Below are 21,859 nucleotides of genomic sequence, written 5' to 3' on the forward strand. Positions count from 1 at the left end.
TTTAAAAGTTAAAAAAAAATGTTGGCCACGCCCACCCAGTCACATTACTAAGCCACACCCACAAAATAAGCCAGGCCCACAGAACTGGTGGTAAAAAATTTTAGAACCCACCCCTAAGGTAGGATTAGAACTCAGAGTCTCCTAGTTTCTAGCCTGGTACTTTTCACTAAATCAAACTGGTTTCAATGCAGCCTCATTGATGCCCAGTTTGCTTGCTGTACTTTGTTCTAGACAAACTCCTGCAATATACTGGTTCCACAGAGGCAAGAAAAAAAAACCCCTGCTTTAGGTATTTCTCAATAGCTTGGTGCTTGTAATTTTTTAAAATATGTGTTTGCATGTATGTATGTATGTGTGTGTGTGTGTGTGTGTGTGTAAAGCATCTATTCTATTTATATAGCCACCCATCTTAATGACTGTGCAACTTCCAATGAAAACATAAATAGTACCAAAACAAAAACAAATAATAAAGCAAACCTACAAACAATACAAATGTTTAAAACACTTAAAAACCACAGTACTCTTGTCTGACATGCAACGTTTCTCCAATTCAAGTTTAGCAGAATCTTGCTTGCTTGCACATTTGCTTTTTTGCTTTGACTGAGCTTCTGGATTATTATTATTATTTTTCTTTAGTAAATCCATTGGTATCCCAGTTCATTTTTCTAGGTACATATGATCTGGAGTATCTTTCAAGTGACTGGAAAAAAAACAGTACAAAAGAACACAAGTCGATTTATTAAAGAAAACAAAAGCTGAGTGAAACAAAGGGAATCTTAAAGGAAGAAAAAATAATAACTTCACAACATGCTTAGAGTTTAATAACAATGTTCAAGCTTTTAGAAATAATATAGTCAGTCATTCACAATGACTGTGAATGTCAGTGAAGGACATAGTGGATAATTATTATCTCTATGACATTTGTAAATTCCTTGTTTAATCATTTGTATTTTATTCTTTTTTATCCCTTTTCCTCCCCTATTTCCTTTTTTTTATCAATTGCCTAATAAAAATATATTAAAAAGAAGCAAGAAAATGATCAAAAAGGTCACAGTAATGATCTTTGGCAATAGGTCTGATTTACAATACTGGACTTTCAATTAGTATATATTTTGAGTATCTTAAAGGCCTAACTACTTCTTAGAATGCGTGAAAGTTCAAATGGATTTTGTAAAACTGATAATTCAGAGGATGTTAGTAGCCAGTTTGAACCACCCCCCCCCCCATATTCAAGGGATTGGCCTTACTGGGGGGGTTATGTATAGCAGTCACCAATTATTGCCAAAAGGAAAAACAAAATTCCAAAAGTCTTACTTCCATATATGTTTTGTAATAATGTTCAATTCAGGTAAAAACAGACCATAACTTTAAAATTGCCTTCCTTTGGTGTTTCTTTCTCAATATTTATTTTGCATAGGGTATGACACGGGTGTCAAATTCGCCATTTCACATTGCCATCATGTGATGTTTCACGACACTTTTCCCATTTGCGGAGCTGGGGTGGGCGTAGCCTGAGCGTGATGCATCCGCCTCACGAGCTGCCAGTTTGACAGTCCTGGGTCAGAGGTGGGTTCTACTTACCTTTACCACCGGTTTGCAATGGGATCGTGCGTGCGCACTTGCTTCGCTTTCACGCGCGCCTTGCTTCTGTGCATGCGCAGAAGCTTCTGACAACATCCTGGGCGGTGGGAGGGGCCTCCCATCGGTTTTACTACCGGTTCTTGCAAACCAGTCCAAACTGGGGCAACCCACCACTGCCCTGGGTTATGAGAAAGTTGTAGAAGCAATGGATTGAGGTTACCAATCACTAACAAGAAGCAGCCTTGCAGAGAAAATTAGAGAAAGGGTTAGAAAGGGTTAGAAAGAGGAAAATCTGGGGGGGGGCGTGTTCCTGCTTCCAAAATGCAGTAGAGGTAGAAGCTTTATTTGATATCTTCCTATGGACAAGTTTTATGGGGTCACGTAGGAATATTCTATACAAGAGAATATCTGACCTTGTGAATTAGGACTGATAGAAAATATTGTGCATGTTTTATCATCCTGTACCTCTACAGAGAGTGTGGCATCAAATACATCACACCTCTTTTGTTGCAATTTCCACACCATTCGGAGAAATTTTACACTTCTTTACTTCTCTTTCAAACAAAAAGAATTCTGTCACACAAACTGTGGCAAAATTTGGCATGGCTGCTTGTAGAGTCCAAGGGAAACAACATTGAGATTAGTTTTCACATCAACTTACTGGTGACTTTCAAATCAACTGGTAAATGAGCATAATTTAATTCCTACCTTGTTTGTATTATGTGACCTGTAATTCTATTGTACAAAAAAAGGCAAGATGTAGAATATCTGAAGCCATTTTATATTCTTGAAGTTTTACTGATTCCATGAAACTCCAGTAACTTTGCCATAAAATGTATTAAGAGATTATCAGTTTATAGTGCAGTATTTTAAATACCATTCTAATATTTTTAGTGTTTGGCATTTCAGTAAGTATATTTTAATAGCAGCTCAGTACAGCTATTATTTTTTTGGTAATGTACTGTATGTACTCACTTTATTTTTAGCCTATTTATTTGCATTTTTATGTACTCATCTACATATTTGTATTTCTCTCTTATTGTCTCAGTTTCTATTTGTATCTTATGATTGTAATAGGTGAGGCAGAGATGATAGTCAATTACTGTAATAAAGGATTGGATTGGATTGGAGATTTCTTCATGTCACGGTGATGGCCTTGAAGATACTTCTCTATAGAAGTGTCCCATACTTGAAGAAATGTCCAGTTCATTTTCTATATTCTTTTAGAGATAAAAAAAGAAAAAAAACTGCAAGTCATTCATGAAAAGTAAACCTCTGAAGAACTGTTAAAGAGCCCTAACAGCAGGGGTGAAATCCAGCAGATTCTGGCAGGTTCTGGAGAACCGGTAGCGGAAATTTTGAGTAGTTCGGAGAACCGGCAAATACCACCTCTGGCTGACCCCAGAGAGGGTTGGGAATGGATATTTTGCAGTATCCTTCCCCTGGAGTAGTGTGGGAATGGAGATTTTGCAGTATCCTTCCCCTGCCACGCCCACCATACCACACCATGTCCACCAAGCCACGCCCACAGAACCGGTAGTAAAAAAAATTGGATTTCACCACTGCCTAACAGTTACTTCAAAACTTTATTATGATAACATCTTTAGCAATGTATTTAATATATAGAAATTATATCTAGATTAACCTCTATAGATATATAAGGGATATGAGGTCCTTGTTATTTTGGTTAGAATGTCTCATACATGAAACGAGGCTGAAATGAGGGTTACCAGATCGGGATTGCAAAAATCTGGACAACTCTAGAGGGGAGCAAAGAATTGGAATTTTTGCACCTCTTTACTGTCTTCTACTGGTAATCTGAATTTTTTTAACCCTGGTCTGGTAATTTAGCAGAAACTATGTGTAATATTCACTTTTTAAGCGCTAGAATGTAACAAGCTTCTAAGTTTCTGCATTATGAGGTACTGACATTGTTTATATATATTATCACTTTTTAAAAAACAAACAAACATATTTTTAATTACAAAAAGAGCAAGATGAGTCCTGAGTCTCTGGAGAAGGGCGGCATATAAATTAAAAAAGCAAAAAAAAAAAAAAAAAAAGCAAAGCAAAGCAAGAGCCTTGATAGTACAATGGTTTAATGCACCCTGTAATTAACACAGCTGCCTGCAATTTCTGCAGGTTCGAATCTTACCAGGCTCAAGGTTGACTCAGCCTTCCATCCTTTCTAAGGTAGGTTAAATGAGGACCCAGTTTGTGGGGGCAATAAGCTGACTTTGTATAAATATACAAAAGTATGAAGGCTATTGCTTAACGCATTGTAAGCCGCCCTGAGTCTCCGGAGAAGGGCGGCATATAAATCAAATTAAAAAAAAAAAAGATAAAATTATTTTTAAAAAGGTAATGGAAAAATATTAGTTACAGCAGCTGCCATATAAGGCAGCTGCTTATAAGGAGAATGGCAAAGGAAATATAAGAAAACATGGATCATTTTGTGGAATTTACAAAATTAATTTCTAATTGTTTGAATTTATTTTGTTTTAATCTTTGTTTATATGCCACATGGAGGATTTCATTGTATAGTGTAATTTATTCATGTTTGAAAATTGCAAGTGCTTTTACTTATTTAGAGATGCATAAGCACAACTTTTGATAACATTTAAAATTGTTAGAATTGTAGAAGTCAATTTGGAAGAATGGTTGGCAAAGATAGTGGCTACATTGAACTCTTCTTTTTTAGAGAAAAAACACTATCTACCTTATATTTATGGCTAACTGGAAACTCCTTATAGACAGTTTTTTTGCCTGAAATGAAAAAAATGCACTTATGATTTGTGGTTTTGAGGGTTACAGAAATGGATAATACAAAAGAGTAAGCTTTTTTGTAATCAGAATAAGAGATGACTTTGTATTTATATTTATATTTGCGGCAAAGGAAATTGGAAACTTCGATTTCTTTTTATTCTTTCTTTCTGTACATTTCTTTTTTTTTCTTCTCCCTTTTTTACTGGTTTTATTCTTTACTAGTTTGTTTTCATTTTTATGTTATTTGTAAAACTTTTTAATAAAATTTATTTTAAACATTGTGGAAACCAATTTGATGTATTCAGCCATGTATATTAAAAGGGTCCTACATTATCCATCATTTTCACACGCACAAGGCCTAACTAGCCTCCTCTGGGAAATGAAATAACTCCTGAAGGAATTCACAAGATGAGCAATCAATTGTACTAAATAAAGTGCAAACTAGTAGCTTTAATTTACATATTTATATTGTATTAGATTCAGATTGATATTGGCATCTTGCCATCAAATCTACTCCAAAAGCTATAGTCCGTTTCCATAATATCACTTTTCCTAAATCATAATTAGTGAATGTATGTGAGTTTTTGATATGGATAACAAGGCAAGTTCATTGGTAATTTCCAGATTCTGAGAAGATTTGACAATATACAAGTTTCAGCTTTAATTTTTAATTGCAAAATGAGGACTTGAAGAGGGAAAATGACCCAATTAAACCTCATGTTTCATTAAAAATATAACAAGTTGAAATCTAATATATCTTTTTTGCTTCTAGGCTTTTTAATAAAAGCAATTAAATTGCAGTATGTTCTTAATGTGGTATAGGAAGGAAAAAATCATTTTACAATTTTGCCCTTCTGGCCTTCCTTTCTTTCAGTTGTCCAAACAAGGAATATAATCTTCAGGTATATACCCTGCATTTTCTTTTCTGAAACAAAGTTATCAACATTTACCTTCTGTTCAACCAACTGTTATGAAAATTCTAATCTTGATGATTATGTAGGATAAGTAGCTATAATGTCTCTGGTTTGAAATTCAGTTTTGCTGAGAAGTAAGTAGATTGGGAAAAGTGTTCTCAGTACAGGATAACAATCATTATTATTTATTAGATTTCTATCTCCCCTTTATTACTTTATAAGTAATTCAAGGCAGCAAACAAATATAATATTCTCCCTCCTCCTATTTTCCCCGCAGCAACAATCCTGCAAGATAGGTTGGCCTGAGAGACAGTTACTGGCCCAAAGTTATTGTGATGACCTGGGGCTGAGCATGAAAGCAACACAGCCTGAGTGAAGGCTTAATTCCCTTTTATTGCTCCAACTTCCCCCCCCCCCAAAAAAAAGTTCCCAGAGTTCACTGTAAGTCCAAGAACAACACTCCAAACCCATACACGGACCTCCATTAGTTCCTGGCAGCTGTGAGTCCAGAGAAGCAGCCCGTTCTGAGAGAAAACATAGTTCAGGAACCTGGTTCCAGGGAATCCTTGTCACATGGAGGAGTTGCTGGGGCTGCAGCACAACCTGAAGCAGAGCTGTGTCACTGAGTACTTGCCCACAGCCAGGCCAGGCAAATCAAGGCAAGTTGAACCCAGGCAAAGCAAGACTAAGCACAGTAAGACAAGGTGGCAAGATGTTGACAACTGCAAGCGTGGCTGGAAAAAGGCAATGCTTGTTCCCGACAAGTGCCCCTCCCCACAGCGTCTTTTTAAATCTTATTCCCCAGGTGAGCCATGTGATGAGGGGCAGGGCGCCCTCCCACTGAGTCATTGGTTCACCCTGTGCTGATCGCGCCTCCTCTCCACCCTCTGCCCTCGAGGATCAGGAAAGGGAGGCAATCACTCCTCCTCGGAGCTCCATTGTTCGTCTGCTCTGCTGCCTACTCTTTCCCTCTCCTTCTCGCACAGTCATCCTGCACCCTCTCTCCATCTCCAGCCATCCCTCCAAGGCCTGAAGGACCAGGGACTGCCACGTCCTGCTCCCCCGGTCATCCTCTGGGGTGAGAGAGGCTGTGCCATCCTTCTTCATCTGCCCCTGCTTCATCTCATCCTCCTCCTCGGACCCAGGTTCTGACGGAGTCATTACAGTTATGCAGCTGGTTTTCATGGCTAAGGTAGGACTAGAACTCACAGCCTCCTGTTTTTTAGGCAAGCACCTTAAATACTAGGTTAAACTGGCTCAATCACAATGGCTTACAACTTATAGTAAAAACCCCAACTCTAAGAATCCAACCCAGAATGGCCAATTTGCACAGATAATGCTTGAGGACCAGTCTGATAGCATACGATAGTTTTTTGTTTTTAACATTGTCCTGAACAGAAGCATTTATTTGTAGTTTGACTAAAATGAAATCTAAAAGCTTTTGAAGAAATAGAAGGGTCTAGAGAAGGGAAGGGAAATATATCAGTTTCAAATTGGAGCTGGCAGATTACCTCATGCCATATCACCTGTTTCTGGGGGGAAAAAAAATCAATGAAGACACTTATTTCTATTAGACAACAGAAGTTAAAAGCCTGCACAAAATCACACAACATAATTCTTTTTGTAGTTGCACTGAAAATACTTTCTTTGCACAAGCATTATTTTAGTTCAAGGAAATAAAATAGATGCCACTCTTCATTTGCTAATAGGGAACCTATTCAAAGCCCATTGCTAAAAATCCATAGCATAACATGTCTGGTGTTGCTGGTGTATGAAATTGGTCTACTTACCACTTGCACTCAAATTGCCCACTTTTGTAATAAGATTCCCTTTCCTAAAGTTTTGGAGATCATTCATGTGCACTTAAGGGCTTTGGGCTGGACATCTCCAACATGAGCTGTGGGATTTTCCATAGCATATATCTAGCCTCTGGTCCTTGTACAAATTTACATTAACTGATATATATATAAAAGACATCATATATTATAAAATGTGAACATTTTCTGATTTTCTATTCTGCCCTTCTCCCCCCCCCCAAAAAAAACTCCAGTCACTTTTCCTAGGTTATTTTACTTTTTATGAATATAATTGTATAATTACAAATTATTCTAATAGCAAGCTGGGGTAGCAAGTGCTGTAGAATTCGGCCTGGCAAAGAAGAGGGAGATATCAGTATGGTCAAGCAAAAAGAACAGCTCTCAAAGAGAGAGGAAAACACAACAACAACAACAACAACAACAACAACAACAACAACAACATATAGCAATAACAACATAACAGAGGCTGAGCAAGTTCAATAGCCACTAAATAGAATATAGTTATGGTAACAGTAAAAAAAGAGAACTAGAAAGACTCTTCACTTTCATCCTCATTTGTTAAGGAAAGCTGCAAAGTTGACAAGGAGCAACTTTTAACAGCTTGGGGTCCAAATTTCAAGCAAAATTAGCTGTCATGGGAAGAAAAAGGGACTAGCTTGAATATATGTATGTATGTATGTATGTATATATTTTGTTCTTTTATTCGTAGGTTTATATGTATAATACTTTTCTAGTCACGGTTTTTTCCTACGTAACTCAAGATGTTTGTATTGCCATAGTTGGGTGATATCTCAAATCATATATATATATATGTGTGTGTGTATATATATATATATATATATATATATATATACTGTTGTGATGATAACACAGTATTTCATAAACCAGTTATACTAACACAGGCGTGAAATGCTCCCGGTTCGGACCGGATCACCTGATCCGGTAGTGATGGAGGCGGGTGTTCGGAGAACCGGTAGCAGAAATCCCTGCCTCTCCCCCCCCGCCCATACCAGCTGAGCCGCACAATCATCAGAGGCTATTTTTTTTATTTTTAAAAGCATTTTTTCTACAACCTCTTCAGCAGTTGTAGAAAAAATGCTTTTAAAAGCCTCTGATGATCCCAGCTGAGTTGCCTGATCATCAGAGGCTTTTTTTTCTTTTAAATGCCTCTGACAATCCAAGCTGAGTTGCCTGATCAAATGTCAGAGGCATTTAAAAGAAAAAAAGCCTCTGCTGATCAGGCAACTCAGCTGGGATCATCAGAGCCTTTTGAAAGCATTTTTTACAATCTCTTCGCCAAAGAGGTTGTAGAAAAAATGGTTTTAAAAGTAAAAAAAAAATTGGCCACGCCCACCCAGTCACATTACCCCCCTACCAAGCCACGCCTACAGAACAGGTAGTAACAAATTTTAGATTTCACCACTGTTCTAACATTATCATAAGAACATTCTTAACAAAGTGGAAAAGTGAAGAACTGATGATTTGGGGGGAGGGGGGGAGGCTTGTTTGTTCTTTTTTCACAGAATTTTAAAATGTATTGAAAGAGACCTTGGAAAGTATCTGGTTCACTCCAACCCAGTGCAGGAAATCATTTCTACAATATACCTGGCAGATGGCTATCAACCTTTTTTTAAACACCTCCAGTCCACCTCTAGAGCCAGTCTGTTCCATCATTTAATGCAGGTCTTAGAAAAATGTTCCTAATGTCTAGGCAAACTCTACTTTCTCAAGGCTAGATAAAGAATTCTGGGGGTTGAAATCCACATTTGTTAAACTTGAGAAGATTGAAAAACACTGCTCTAGCCTGGTGAAATTTTCCCATAAGATGCTTCTATAAATTTGCTGAAATTCCTTCCCTAAAAGTAAGTCTCTAAGTCTGCCTGTCTCTCTCTCTCTTTCTCTCCCCCACTCTCTCTCTCTCCCTCCCTCTCTCCCTCTCCCTTCCTCCCTCACCCCTTTCCCTCCCTCTCTCTCTCCCTCCCTCACCCTCTCTTTCCCTTCCCCCTCACCCTCTCTCTCCCTCTCTCTCCCTCCCCCCTCTCCCTCTCCCTATGGTCCAATTATTTTTTCTCCAATACCATGGATCCTAAGGTGATATAGCCCTTCCTCTCAAAAGTTCCCAATGGTTATATATTGTCAGAGATCAGATCTAGGATTAATCCCCTTCTGTCTTCTTTGGTGTTCTGGAATATGAAAAAGACAGGAAGATCACTGAGAAATATTTGGAACTTCTCAGATTTAGTCAAGTTATTTTTGCAAGGGATGTCTGGGAAGTTAAAATATCTCATTATGAACATCCTGAAAAAAGTTATAATCAGATCCAGGAGGTCATTATCCAGATTGTCTGGCTGCCTTGGCAGTTTATAAACACACCACAACATATATATATATCATTGTTATCTTCCCTTTTTTGCATATTTTCCAAATACTTTCAGTTGGACTCTGGTGTTCATTTTAGTTTGGAAATTTAGAGCATTGTCAGATGCCCAACTGAGTTTAAGTTAAATTGAATGCTCTGGTTGGTATAACTGGAACACCAGCATGAAAACAAGATACAAGGATAGCATTGTACACAAATTACTATTGTGAATGAACCCATAGTTCAGCAATGCACTAACAAGCAAAATTAAAAAGACTATTAGACGTAATAAACTGTTGATGTATATGACAGAAATATTATGGAAATTAAGGAAGCTAAAAGATACATTAGATATATAGTGGTATTTTTTTCCATTAAGCAAATTGTAATTAGACATTCTGAGGATTAATTATATTAGCAAACTCATTCAGATGCCAGCATAAATTGGGAAAATATTATATTTTGGAATATTTAAAATGTTTACATATTTTAATATTGAATATACCCATTATCTAACTGTATTTATTAACAGCACTTGTAACCATGTGTATTTATAGCATTATATCTGGGACTTGGTATACTTAAGAAAAAATATATACAATAGTTTATTAGAATTCCAAAAGTATGATTTTTGATATATCTTCTATCTGCTAGTTAGCCAGTTACAAAACAGCTTAGAACTGAAAAAAAATTGCCAGCTGTGAATAAATTGTACCTAGAGGACATGACTGATTGTATTAGGGTATATTAAATTGGAAATAATTGGGGCAATATTCAAAATTCATCATATTTTGGTTTGGATGGCTTAATTAAAAGAAAATGATGATAATATTCAGAAAAAAATGTCATTTTTTTCAAGGTTGCAAGTTGCAACATAGAAACATATAGAAGTTTTAAAACCAACGGGCCTTAATTGTTATCTTTCTCTTTTTAATTTTGCTTCCAAAAAGGCAATAATAATTGATCAGATTGTGTTAGAAATCTTTCTGTTACCCTTGTCCAAGAAAGAAAAAGTGTAGTTTATCTTACGTATTAGCATTTGTGGACAAGACTCTCTAACCCTTAAATAAACCTTAACTGTTGATCTCTTGTAGAACTGGACTTAATTTGGCTCAAAGACTTTGGATGTAATTTTCTGTGGAGTCATTTAACAAAGCAGAAATGAGAAAGGGGCAAAGGTTATATTGCTAATAAAATAAATTGGTTAGGTGAAGAGCAACTGAAATATAGCTAGTTTCTGAGCTAGTTTCTAATTAATGTGATAGTCCTATTATGTATGACCTTTTCTTTTTAGAGCCATTACTTTGCTTTAACTTTACTTAAACTGTGTTTAAGGACCAATCTAAATAAATAAATAGAAATGAGAATATTAATATGCTGGAGACAGGTCTTCTGAATATGATCTAGCCAAAAAGGAACATTTTAGAGTCACGCTAATTGCAGCGAGGCACGTGAAAGTCAATCTTAATGACTGTTAATAACTTTGGCTAGCGTATGTTTTCATGTATTTAGATGATTTTCTAAATAAAAACAATAGGCTTTGGCCATGCTACAGTGTTTGTCAGCCCTTCAGTGTAGGACAGGTTAAGAAAGAGACAGCATAAGAATTACAGGAATGCTATTTATTCCTGCAGAATATTAATTTATATTCCGTTTATCATATTGGTATGGCCACTCATCTACACTACATTTATGGGACAAAAACAATATTAGAAGGATTTCTAACTCTACATTTATCTTTCTGATATTCTGAAAATACTTACCTGGCAGGGATGACACCATAATTATGAATATATGGGTGGCTCAGAGGAATCTGATTTTTCAATTTGTTAGTTAATTTTGCAACCATGTTCTTGTTGTGTACAACAACAATTTTATTCCAAAACAGAGGCAAGCTAACACTCAAAAATGGCTATATTCATTACTTAACAAATATATTCTGCTTAATTCATCCAGCCAATAGAAGCTCCTTTTCTTTTTGTAGAGAAAAAATGTCTGACCTGTATCTTCTGAATCCTGATACCTTAATTACACCCCAAAATATCTTTATTATATTCTCAATTGCATGCTTATCTTTGTTTTGCCTATATATTATGATTTGTGTTTGGCTGTATTGCTATGTTTGTTCAGTAATTGTTGAAAGAAATTTTGAACTGGGGAAGTCCACTTCAAGTTGTTTCACTAAGAAAGATTTGCAAATACCTATGCTCTTTTGCCTCATCCATTTAAATTATTACCATATTTATGGATATATCAACCAGAGCTTCCAAGATTTCTTCATTTGTAGATGAAACTTACAATATTATCCTGTAATGGGAAAAGGCATACAAATCCTATTAAATACAAGCAAATTGCTTAATCCCTTGGCACAGCATACCCTGATATTTTGAAATGCACAAAACAAGTAGTACAGACAAGCTCATCCTAAACCCACTGCCTCTTCCGATAATTCATTTAAGACTGTAAAGAGCCATTTAAGGTGGCTCTTTTTACTACTTCATGACTGAGATAAAATCGAATCGAATCGAATCGAATCGAATCGAATCGAATCGAATCGAATCGAATAGAATAGAATAGAATAGAATAGAATAGAATAGAATTCTTTATTGGCCAGATGTGATTGGACACACAAGGAATTTGTCTTGGTGCATACTCTCTTGGTGTACATAAAAGAAAAGATACATTCGTCAAGAATCATAAGGTACAACACTTAATGATAGTAATAGGGAAACAGTCAATATAAATCTTAAGGATACCAGAAACAAGGTTACAATCATACAGTCATAAGTGGGAGGAGATGGGTGATGGGAACGATGAAAAGATTAATAGTAATGCAGACTTAGTAACTAGTTTGACACTGTTGAGGGAATTATTTGTTTAGCAGAGTGCTAAAACTGCAATATGAAACAAATTGAATTTGTTGGAAAGGCAAGTCTTGATACATGAACTCCAAGTCCTGGTGATGTTACTGAAGAGTTTATCACAAGCACAGTAAGAGTGTTTGCAGTAGAAAGTGTTAGTGTATATATAAGGAAGTTTCCACGTGAGTTGAAAACCGGAAAGTATCAAGTTTCAGCTCAAGTAGTTCTAGCTTAAGTATATGAGAAGGCACCCTTGTGAAGATGAATGTGCAGCTCTAATGAATGATACTTGTTCATTGATGTCACAGCAGAAGCATCTCCTGGGAAGGATATAAAATAGCTTCCACTCTCCGTATGATCAGCTCTGCATAATCAGCTGTTGGGACTATACGAAGGTTTGAAGGAATGTTTTGCATCAACAAAGGCTCAGACAAAGGAACCTCTGAAAGCTGCTTGGTGAAGCAACACAGTCTCCTCCTGGGTGAAACAACACATTCTCTCCTGGGAGCGAAACAAAAAGAGGCAACCAACATGCTTCACTTTGTTCTGCTTCTGAATTTCGTTTTATTACATTCTTGCTATGGGACAAGACTTGTGTAGAACCTCTCTCCAAATTGCCAATGTACCAAGCTGGAAAGAATTGCTTGTGAAGGGCACTGAAGGAGAGATAACGGGACCTCCTTGGGTGGATGTCAGAGGATTTCCAGACTGGGAGGGTTTTGTGAATATTGAAAGCAATCTGTTATTGTTATGAACCTGAATTTATTTCAACTAAACTTACTTAACTGCAGTTGAATATTTTACTATGCCAAGTTTGATCATAAATAGGGAATTTTATTTATAGTATGTTTCAAAAAAGATGTAGGATCAAACCACTTGTCTTGGCATACAGGAATGAAAGTTCCTGAAGCCCATATTATAGTCTATTTTATGTACAGTCCAATGAACAGTCTGAACATTTAACTTGATGTGAAATTAATGGACCTATATAAAACTAGTGTTTTATACATTGCATTGACAGTTGGTGGTTATAAAATATTATTCATCTCTCAGTATCAGAGATATGTTATTTTTCAGCAAATATTCCAGTACTCTCTATTTACTCCTTGGTTTTTATCATTTTTAACAAGCAAATTATGCATAGTTAAAGACTGAATGTTGATTAAATATTGGCCTTTTCAAATGTAAGAATGGAAGATAAAGATCTCTACGTGTTTGAAGAAATTTGTGAAAACTTTTCTCTTGACTAAAAAATGTATTTGTGGTGCAATGCGAATCTTCATTTAATACAAATATAGCATTCAAAGAGTAACATTCCACAAATGCAATTATTTAGGTATTCTAATTAAAATATCTTCTTTCCCTCCTAGGCCGTTGATATACTTCTACAACATGGTGCTTATGTTAATGTTCAAGATGCAGTCTTTTTTACCCCTTTACACATTGCAGCGTATTATGGTCATGAACAGGTATGGCAAAGATTGTCACTCTTGCTCACAGATGGGAAATTTTATGTACAATATGTTTAATAAACAAAAGAAAGTGATGTGGCCCTGGGTTTTTCCCACACATGCATTCCAAAAAGTTTCATTTGAAATAATCAATGTTTTAACATTTCTTGCAATAGCCCAAGAGACGCTGGGACCATCCCCTGAAGTTCTGAGATAGGATTCCACTGATAACTCCTAAAATATTGTCATAAATAGCTGATCTTTGAGTCTCTATGATTTGTGTTTATGCTAGAAGACGAATATGGTACTCAGTATACACCAAAATCTTGTTTGCCTATTCAAGTAAGCATATATATTTCCTGCAGTCCTGCAATACTGCCTAGTTTTAAAAACAAAACAAAACAGCGAACCACTTCCAGAAGTAATTTGAAAAGTGAAACCCTCAAAGAACCTAATCATATAGTCAGTTACAGTAACGGTATATGCAATATTTGCTTTTCTGGAATGCTCCTTTTTGAGATTTCTATAATTCAAGTCATCCAGTTACAGTAGAAAGATCTTTATGTGTAGAACTTTGAGGTTGATTTACTTTGTTTTGGTATAAGTTACTTTGGAACAAATAGTCATAGTTGGTGAAATTATGCTAAAATGCATATGGTGCTTTCATGATAAAATTTTGGCTTTGGAATGTAATCTATAGCTAAGTTCTGGGCTGTTTATTTTATTTTGCTATTTATATCAGTAAGTAAACTAATAAACTGTTCCTTAAAAACTGTCATTTTTTAAAAGGAATGGTAACTCCACCTAAAAGTCTGTCAACATGCAATTTCCTTATAACTCAAGACTACCAATCTTGATTCTCATCGTAACAGTTAAATACACTATAACATCATTTTGATGTTATAGAAAAGAACAATCCCTAATAGGAGGGCTTGTCATAATATATTTTCCTTTGATTTCATAGAACATGTAAATGTAGCTTAAAAATTTCATGCTGATTAATAAAATCTTATCAGGTAACTCGACTCTTATTGAAATGTGGTGCTGATGTAAACGTGAGTGGAGAAGTTGGAGATAGACCTCTTCACTTAGCTTCTGCCAAAGGATTTCTCAATGTTGCAAAGCTTTTGATGGAGGAGGGCACCAAAGCAGATGGTAAGTTATTAGAAATATAACCTTGATGTTGTCCTTTGGAGATCTCCAATTTGTAATGTATCTGATTACTTAAACCTATATATGAATTGCAATATTTCTGTTCACTAAAGGTCCTGGCCATATATTTCTTTCCTGTGGTCCTTTTTCCTTTCCAAAGTTTCTTGACCTTCTTGTATCCTTCTTTTTTGACATTCTGCTGATGGAGTTATTGCATTAAGTTCTATCTGACTTGTTCTCGCTGGAAACTGAACCACAAGGTAAGAGCAAAAAAAAAAAAAGTTTAGACCAGACTAGGGCCATTATACCTGAGCTGCAAAGATTCAGAGAAGCATAATATGCAGCAAAGTTAGATTTATCTGTTCCTGTTTGCTTCCATTTAGTGCTTTTCTGGATTTTGGCAAATCAGATGTGGTAGTTCTAAATCAAACCAACACAGCCAATGGCAATCCATGGGCCGTGTCCTGGACAACCATATCATCATCACCAAACCTCCTGACCTCTGCAAAATTCCTTGGGATATTAAATATTTGGGATTAAATTATTCTGCTTTATTGACTTATTTTTACCCAATAATAATATACTATAAAAGACAAGGAAACAAGCAGGTGTTCAAAATTGCAATCAAAATGTCATCAATTGTAGATAAAGTATTAGTAGACAAGAAGAATGATAAGCAAGATAAATACAGCCAAGTATGTTTTGTTTTTAATAATATTTAACTTTTAATATTGATTCTTATATTTTTATAACTGTTTTATATGTCTATTGTTTTATCTGATTATTGTATGCTGGTCAGAGTCACATTCCATGGGATGGGCAGAGATGCACATTAGATTGATTAATAAGTAAATTTAAAAAATACAGATTCAGTTCAGTAAATAATTTATTTAGAAGGTATTTAAGATAAGGTATTTACCAGATCTGGGCTGCCAAACTGAAAGGGATACAAAAAATTCTAACAAATCCCAGATATGATAGCCCAAATACAATATCAGATCAGACCATTGGTCCATCAGCCCAGTGTTATCTATTTTGGTTGGTTCTGCAGCCTCAGACTAAGTTTACATCCTAAATTTAAGATCCTTTTAAACTGGATTGACCAGGAATCCTCTGTAAAGAAAATATAAGCTATATCCCTGAACTATGCTATAATCTCTTCTCTGGAGGGGCTAAAAGTCAGGAGGAATCTGGTAGCCTTTTTTCAGACTGATGTATTTTATTAAAAGGCATAAGCTTTGGTGTACTGCAGCTGATTTTGTCAGATGCTAGGAGTGGCCCAACTAATGTGGGATTTAATTTGGGGCGAAGAAGGGAAAAATGGGGGAAAGGGAGCTTTAATTGTGTCCCTTGGGAGAGTGCATTAAAGATGATTTAACAAAAGGCTTCATAGAAAAGTTGGCTTTTCAGAGAAGTTTCAAAGGTCAAGAGGCTTCTTGAGAGGTAGTTCTGGACACAAAAGGATTACTGGAGAATTGGCAGCAATCTAAGGGAAGATTCCCTTAGAACAGAACAGAACAGAACAGAACAGAACAGAACAGAATAGAATTCTTTATTGGCCAAGTGTGATTGGACACAAGGAATTCGTCTTGGTGCATACGCTCTCAGTGTACATAAAAGAAAATATACATTCGTCAAAAATCATAAGGTACAACACCTAATGATAGTCCTAGGGAAACACTCAATATAAATCTTAAGGATACCAGCAACAAGGTTACAGTCATACAGTCATAAGTGGGAGGAGATGGGTGATGGGAACGATGAAAAGATTAATAGTAATGCAGACTTAGTAACTAGTTTGACACTGTTGAGGGAATTATTTGTGTAGCAGAGTGCTAAAACTGCAATATGAAACAAATTGAATTTGTTGGAAAGGCAACTAGTAACTAGTTTGACAGTGTTGAGGGAATTATTTGTTTAGTGGAGTGATGGCATTTGGGAAAAAACTGTTCTTGTGTCTAGTTGTTCTGGTGTGCAGTGCTCTATAGCGTCATTTTGAGGGTAGGAGTTGAAATGGTTTATGTCCAGGATGCAAAGGGTCTGTAAATATCTTATAAAGATAAAGATTCCTGTAGAACAGACCTCCATGTAATTTTCTTAGTAACAGTACAAATAAATAGTTCTCATTGCTTTCTTCCAGCCTTTTAACTCTTTCTTTTAACTCAAATGTGCTTTTTCAAAAGGCACCTGGGCTGTTTTTTCCCCTTGAGAATGAAGAAGAAGACATTTTGCTTCTCATCCAAGAAGCTTCATCAGTTCTGGCAGGATGGGAGAGGGGGAGCTATGGAAGGATTAGTTCTGACAGGATGGCTGTATGTGTGGAAGGATCATATTTATTTGCAGTCATCTGGTCTTGGCACTCTCCCTGAGAGCTCTTGAGGCCACTTGTGGGTTTATCTGTGCCCTCAGGGTCACCTGAATCAGAGTGCAAATAGGGTGGAAACTTTTTGGAACTGCTGAAAGGACTGCATTGTAGACAGAAGGTAGGTGGTCTCTTATCCTTCCCCCTCTGTTGAAAGAAGACTGCTGAGTGTTAACGTAAATGGCCACTTTTACCTCTCTTTCAAACCAGTGGTCCTCTCTAGCCAAAATCTGGACTTTGCTGTCTTCAAAAGAGTGAACTCTTTCTTCTTCTTCATAGAAAAAAACAGTCTAGTTGCCTTTTGAAAAAGCACCTTAGAGACAACTATGACTGGGATGACTGAGAACTTCCACAGACATTTAGCCGTTGTTAACTTTTCAGTGTAGTCTGCAACCATAGAATTTGCAACTTCCCATCTAAGTACTAACCATACCTGGCCTTGCTTAGATGGTTGTTTAAATTTTCTTAAAATAATTTTTCCAGTTTTTCGCAGACCACCCTGAAGCTTTGGTCTTCCCATTCTTCTTCGTCCTTGTTTGTGCAGTATGATTCTGCTATGTTAGATAGGAAGTTGTTGTTATCCTCTCTTCCTACTCTATAGTACCACCGGTATGAATTTAACATATTCTCTGTGAGTTATGAATACATTATATACCTCCTACTCCTTCATTAAAAACGGTAGGAGCAGCATGAGTCAGATTTGTAAGTTATTCTTTTTTACCCACCAAGAGCCCTTGATATTTAAAGCTTGATATGTGTGCACTGAACCAGTATAATTATAATACCAGGAGATGGAGGAGGACTGGGAGAAGAGAAGATATGGTCTTCCCACCATACCTGATTTTTTTTTTTAGTCTTATTACCAGTTTGTTAACGTATTCCTAAAGAGAAGAAATCAGAACATTTTTACAGATGATGTATTTTAAAAGAAAAAAAGGAGAATGAAGCTAGGAACCTAGAAGATGAAAATGTTGCATTCTCAAAGCCTCACATCTGAAACTTCAGATCTCCATGGCAACCGAGGACAAAATTGCAAGCTTTAAGTAAAGGAAAATAATTCATTATTTACAATTAGCCTTTGAAATTCACACACGCATTGCTTCAATACTTTGACCTATCCAGTATAACAGCCATTTAAGACCAGGCTTTCAGATCCAGGAAGCTGAAGAATAGGACCAATTGCTATTGAGACAGAACAAAAAAGTCCAAATGTTGCCAAACGGGGCTAAACATCGGCTGAATGAAAAGCAATGTCAAGGGTTTCATTCCCTTTTTCCTCTTGGGAGAGAATCCTAAGGATCCTTGGCCACCCATTTTTGTATGCTATGTGGGAGTTTTAACTAAAAATTACTTTACCAAGAGTGCTTCGAAGTCTTTGAGAAAGAGGGAAGAATGTTCAGGTACGGATATATTAAGGGCATTTGACTTCTATTGTCAACTGGTCCAGAATAATAGTTGTGTGGGCAGTGATGGGAATGCCGCAGTATGCCCATGTAACACCTCTGCTGTCAGCTTTGGAAGCCATATTAGGCCGGAAGCTTCAATGCTGCCACCTTCTCATGTATGGGAAAGTAGGAGGGGGTATTAAGGAGAGGAGTTGTTAGTAGACATAATAGCATTCTTCCTGTCGGTCAAGGTCAGGGCGATCCAGCATCTGGAGAAGGAGTAGTCAGGGGGCTGGGTCGAGATGGAACGGACGTTGATTGGAGCATGTGATCAACTGGGGAGAAAGGGGATGATTTGTGGGGTTTTGACTTACTGAGGGAAAACCCGGTCTTTTCAGATTCGGGTTTTCCCAGATGTGCCAGTTTGCCTATTCTAGTAAAGAAAACTTTGGAAAATGCTTGCTTCCGTGTCTTTACTTGGAGTTGGGGTTTTTCTGGAACGCTGACATTTGCTTTGCAAGCTGTATGAAATGTGAGTTTGCTTCGGGCTACAATTCAAGGTGTTGGTCTTTACCTACAAAGCCTTACACAGCATAGGGCCTAGTTACTTGTGGGATCTCCAATCTTCTATAGCAGGGGTGTCAAACTGGCAGCCCTCAGGCCAGATGTGTCATGCCATGCCCACCCCAGCTCCACAAATGGGAAAAACATCATGAAACATCATATGATGGCAATGTGATACGGTGAGTTTTACTCTATAATATCTGCCCAGCTGATCTGATCTGGCAGGGTTTAATCTAACCCTCTACAGTGGTTTTTAATATGGCACTTGCTAAGATCCTTATTATTTATTGATTGGTTAGATTTATAATACACCTTCCAAGAATTCAAGGCAGGTTATTTGCCATAATGTTAATCCTATAAGAGTTGAGAAAGAAACCTGAAGTCACTCAGTGAGTTTCCAGGATTAAGGTTCAACTTGAACCTTGTTTTCCAAACCTAATCCAATCCAACTCCTCAACCATTTTAATTGTTTAATATGCGACATATATTATTGTATTTCCAGGTTATTGTGTGTAAATATTTACTTTTAAATGAATGTAAAACATCTTTGCCATTTTCAGTTGATGCTTCAGTTGCATTATTATGAACTATACATAATATAATATGATGATTAGCAATATCAAATCGATATAGTATTATAATAAGTATGAAATTCCTAAGTTCATAGGGGAGATAGTATAAATCAACAAACACTATTCTGAATTGGTTGTTTAACCTTAATGTTATCAACACATATCCAAATTTGGCTACATTTTTTTCAAAAATTCCATGGGAATCAGACAGAACTCAGCATAATAAAGATATCAAAGTGGCAATAAATTGAATAATAGTCGTTAAGTAAAGGAAATGTTCAATATACATTTCAAGTTCTCACATGTTATACTTATGTATGCATGTGAATGTATAGGCATTCACAATATGAACACATCAATATTTTAAATACATAGAATGTATTTTCTTCCTATTCTTTTTAAAACCTTGAAAGCTTGCAGAGACTTCTGGTCACTTCTAATAAACGTACAGTGCAGCTGCGAACTTTGGACCTTATTCCCATGAAATAGTGCCCCTATTTTGCCTCTTAAATTTGCGGTAGTGTTAAATTCAGCTTGCCTGTGGTGATCAGAAGAGCAGTCCTTTATTAATTTTTATCTATGACACATTTGACTGTTCTTACTCGTTACAAGCAGCTGTTTCTTGTAACCCCATATGTTATAAGTGGAGTGCAGTATAATGTCACTGTTTAGTTCAATATTGGATTTTGTGAAATCCATTATACAACAGCGGGCTGTCTTATTCATACACAATAGGAACTCTCTCAAGTTAAGGTCAAATGCTGCCAGTGCTGTTTCATGTTTAAAATCTTTACCCATGTGGGGAGTCCAATAGTAAATTGGAATGTTTCTGGAAAGATAGTTTTTCTGATATTTTGTGTTCTGCATATCCTTGGGCATAGGAAACCTGAACGTTGGCACCACCTTCCCAGAGGTGCTTGGGGTCATCCTGTCAGTGTCAGAAAAGAACTAAATGAGTCAACATGTTTTCCTCTTGTCCTGAGGCTATACCTATCTATATAGCTGAGGTACAACAGCGGCAGGAAAAATAAGATTCTTAGAGTGTTTTTCAATATTACTGCATTGAATCCTCCCCATATTCTTATAAAACTGGGCTATTTAAAACTTCAGCCCATGTTCTATTGTACTATATGCAAACTTCATCTGCTATAGAGCAGGGGTCCCCAACCCCCAGGCTGTGGACCACTACCAGGCCTTGAGCCCTTCAGAATCAGGCTGTGGAAGTGGTAGGTGAGCATGAATGCACATCTGCACTTGTGCAAGCAGTGGGCAATAGTGAGTGTGCATGCTCCATTTGTGCAAGCAGCAAACAAGCATAGGCATGCTCGGTCCATTTGCGCAAGAGGTGGGTGTACAAACCTGCCACTCGTGGAAATGATACAGTGGTGTGCTTACTTGTCGCTCATACAGAACCATCCTCTCTCCCGCTGCCCCCCCCCCAGCTAGTCCACTGCTGTAGAGGATGTATCATCATTATTTAGCTCCTTCTTTGATTGCCATATATTGACTACACAATGTACAGGTAATCTTTGACGTATGACCACAGTTGAGCCCAACATTTCTGTTCCTAGTTGTTAAGTGAGTCACTGCAGTTGTTAAGTTAGTAACATGGTTGTTAAGTGAATCCGGCTTCCCCATTGTCAGAAGTTCACAAAAGATAATCACATGACTCCGCAACTGTCTTAAATAGATGCCAGTTACCAAGCGTCGACATTTTGATCACATGACCCTGAGGATGCTGCAATGATTGTATGAAAAATGGTAATAAGTCACTTTTTCTAATGCCGGTGTAACTTAGATCAGTCACTAACAAATGGTTATAAATTGAGGACCACCTGTACATATGCCCACAAAGGAAGTATCTGAAGAAATGGAATATATCTCCCTAATATTTTTTTAATATCTTAATGTATAAAGTGTCTGTGCCTAAGTCTGAACAAAACCTGTCTCACTCTAATTTCAAATACTCCCTTCTACTCAATTATTTAAACCATGAAAGTCCTCTTTTGTATCAAACTCGATATGTCCAACTGACCCTGTTGCTGTCGCTTCAATTTCTGAATATAGTTAGCTGC

General features: G+C 36.8%; 1 protein-coding gene across 2 annotated transcripts in view; it reads left to right on the forward strand.

Annotated features, from left to right (window-relative positions):
- Positions 1-21,859, forward strand: part of LOC117677329 (serine/threonine-protein kinase TNNI3K) — a 238,156-nt gene that overhangs the window by 49,819 nt on the left and 166,478 nt on the right. For both annotated transcript variants that reach the window (XM_087889820.1, XM_060689981.2), the window contains 2 exons: positions 13,669-13,767; positions 14,766-14,904. In XM_087889820.1, the coding sequence (XP_087745946.1) occupies positions 13,669-13,767; positions 14,766-14,904 (238 nt within the window). The remainder of the gene's footprint in view (positions 1-13,668; positions 13,768-14,765; positions 14,905-21,859) is intronic.

The sequence above is a fragment of the Pantherophis guttatus genome, chromosome 3, assembly GCF_059756535.1.
Source record: "Pantherophis guttatus breed Tessera chromosome 3, ASM5975653v1, whole genome shotgun sequence".
Taxonomy (NCBI): Eukaryota; Metazoa; Chordata; class Lepidosauria; order Squamata; family Colubridae; genus Pantherophis; species Pantherophis guttatus.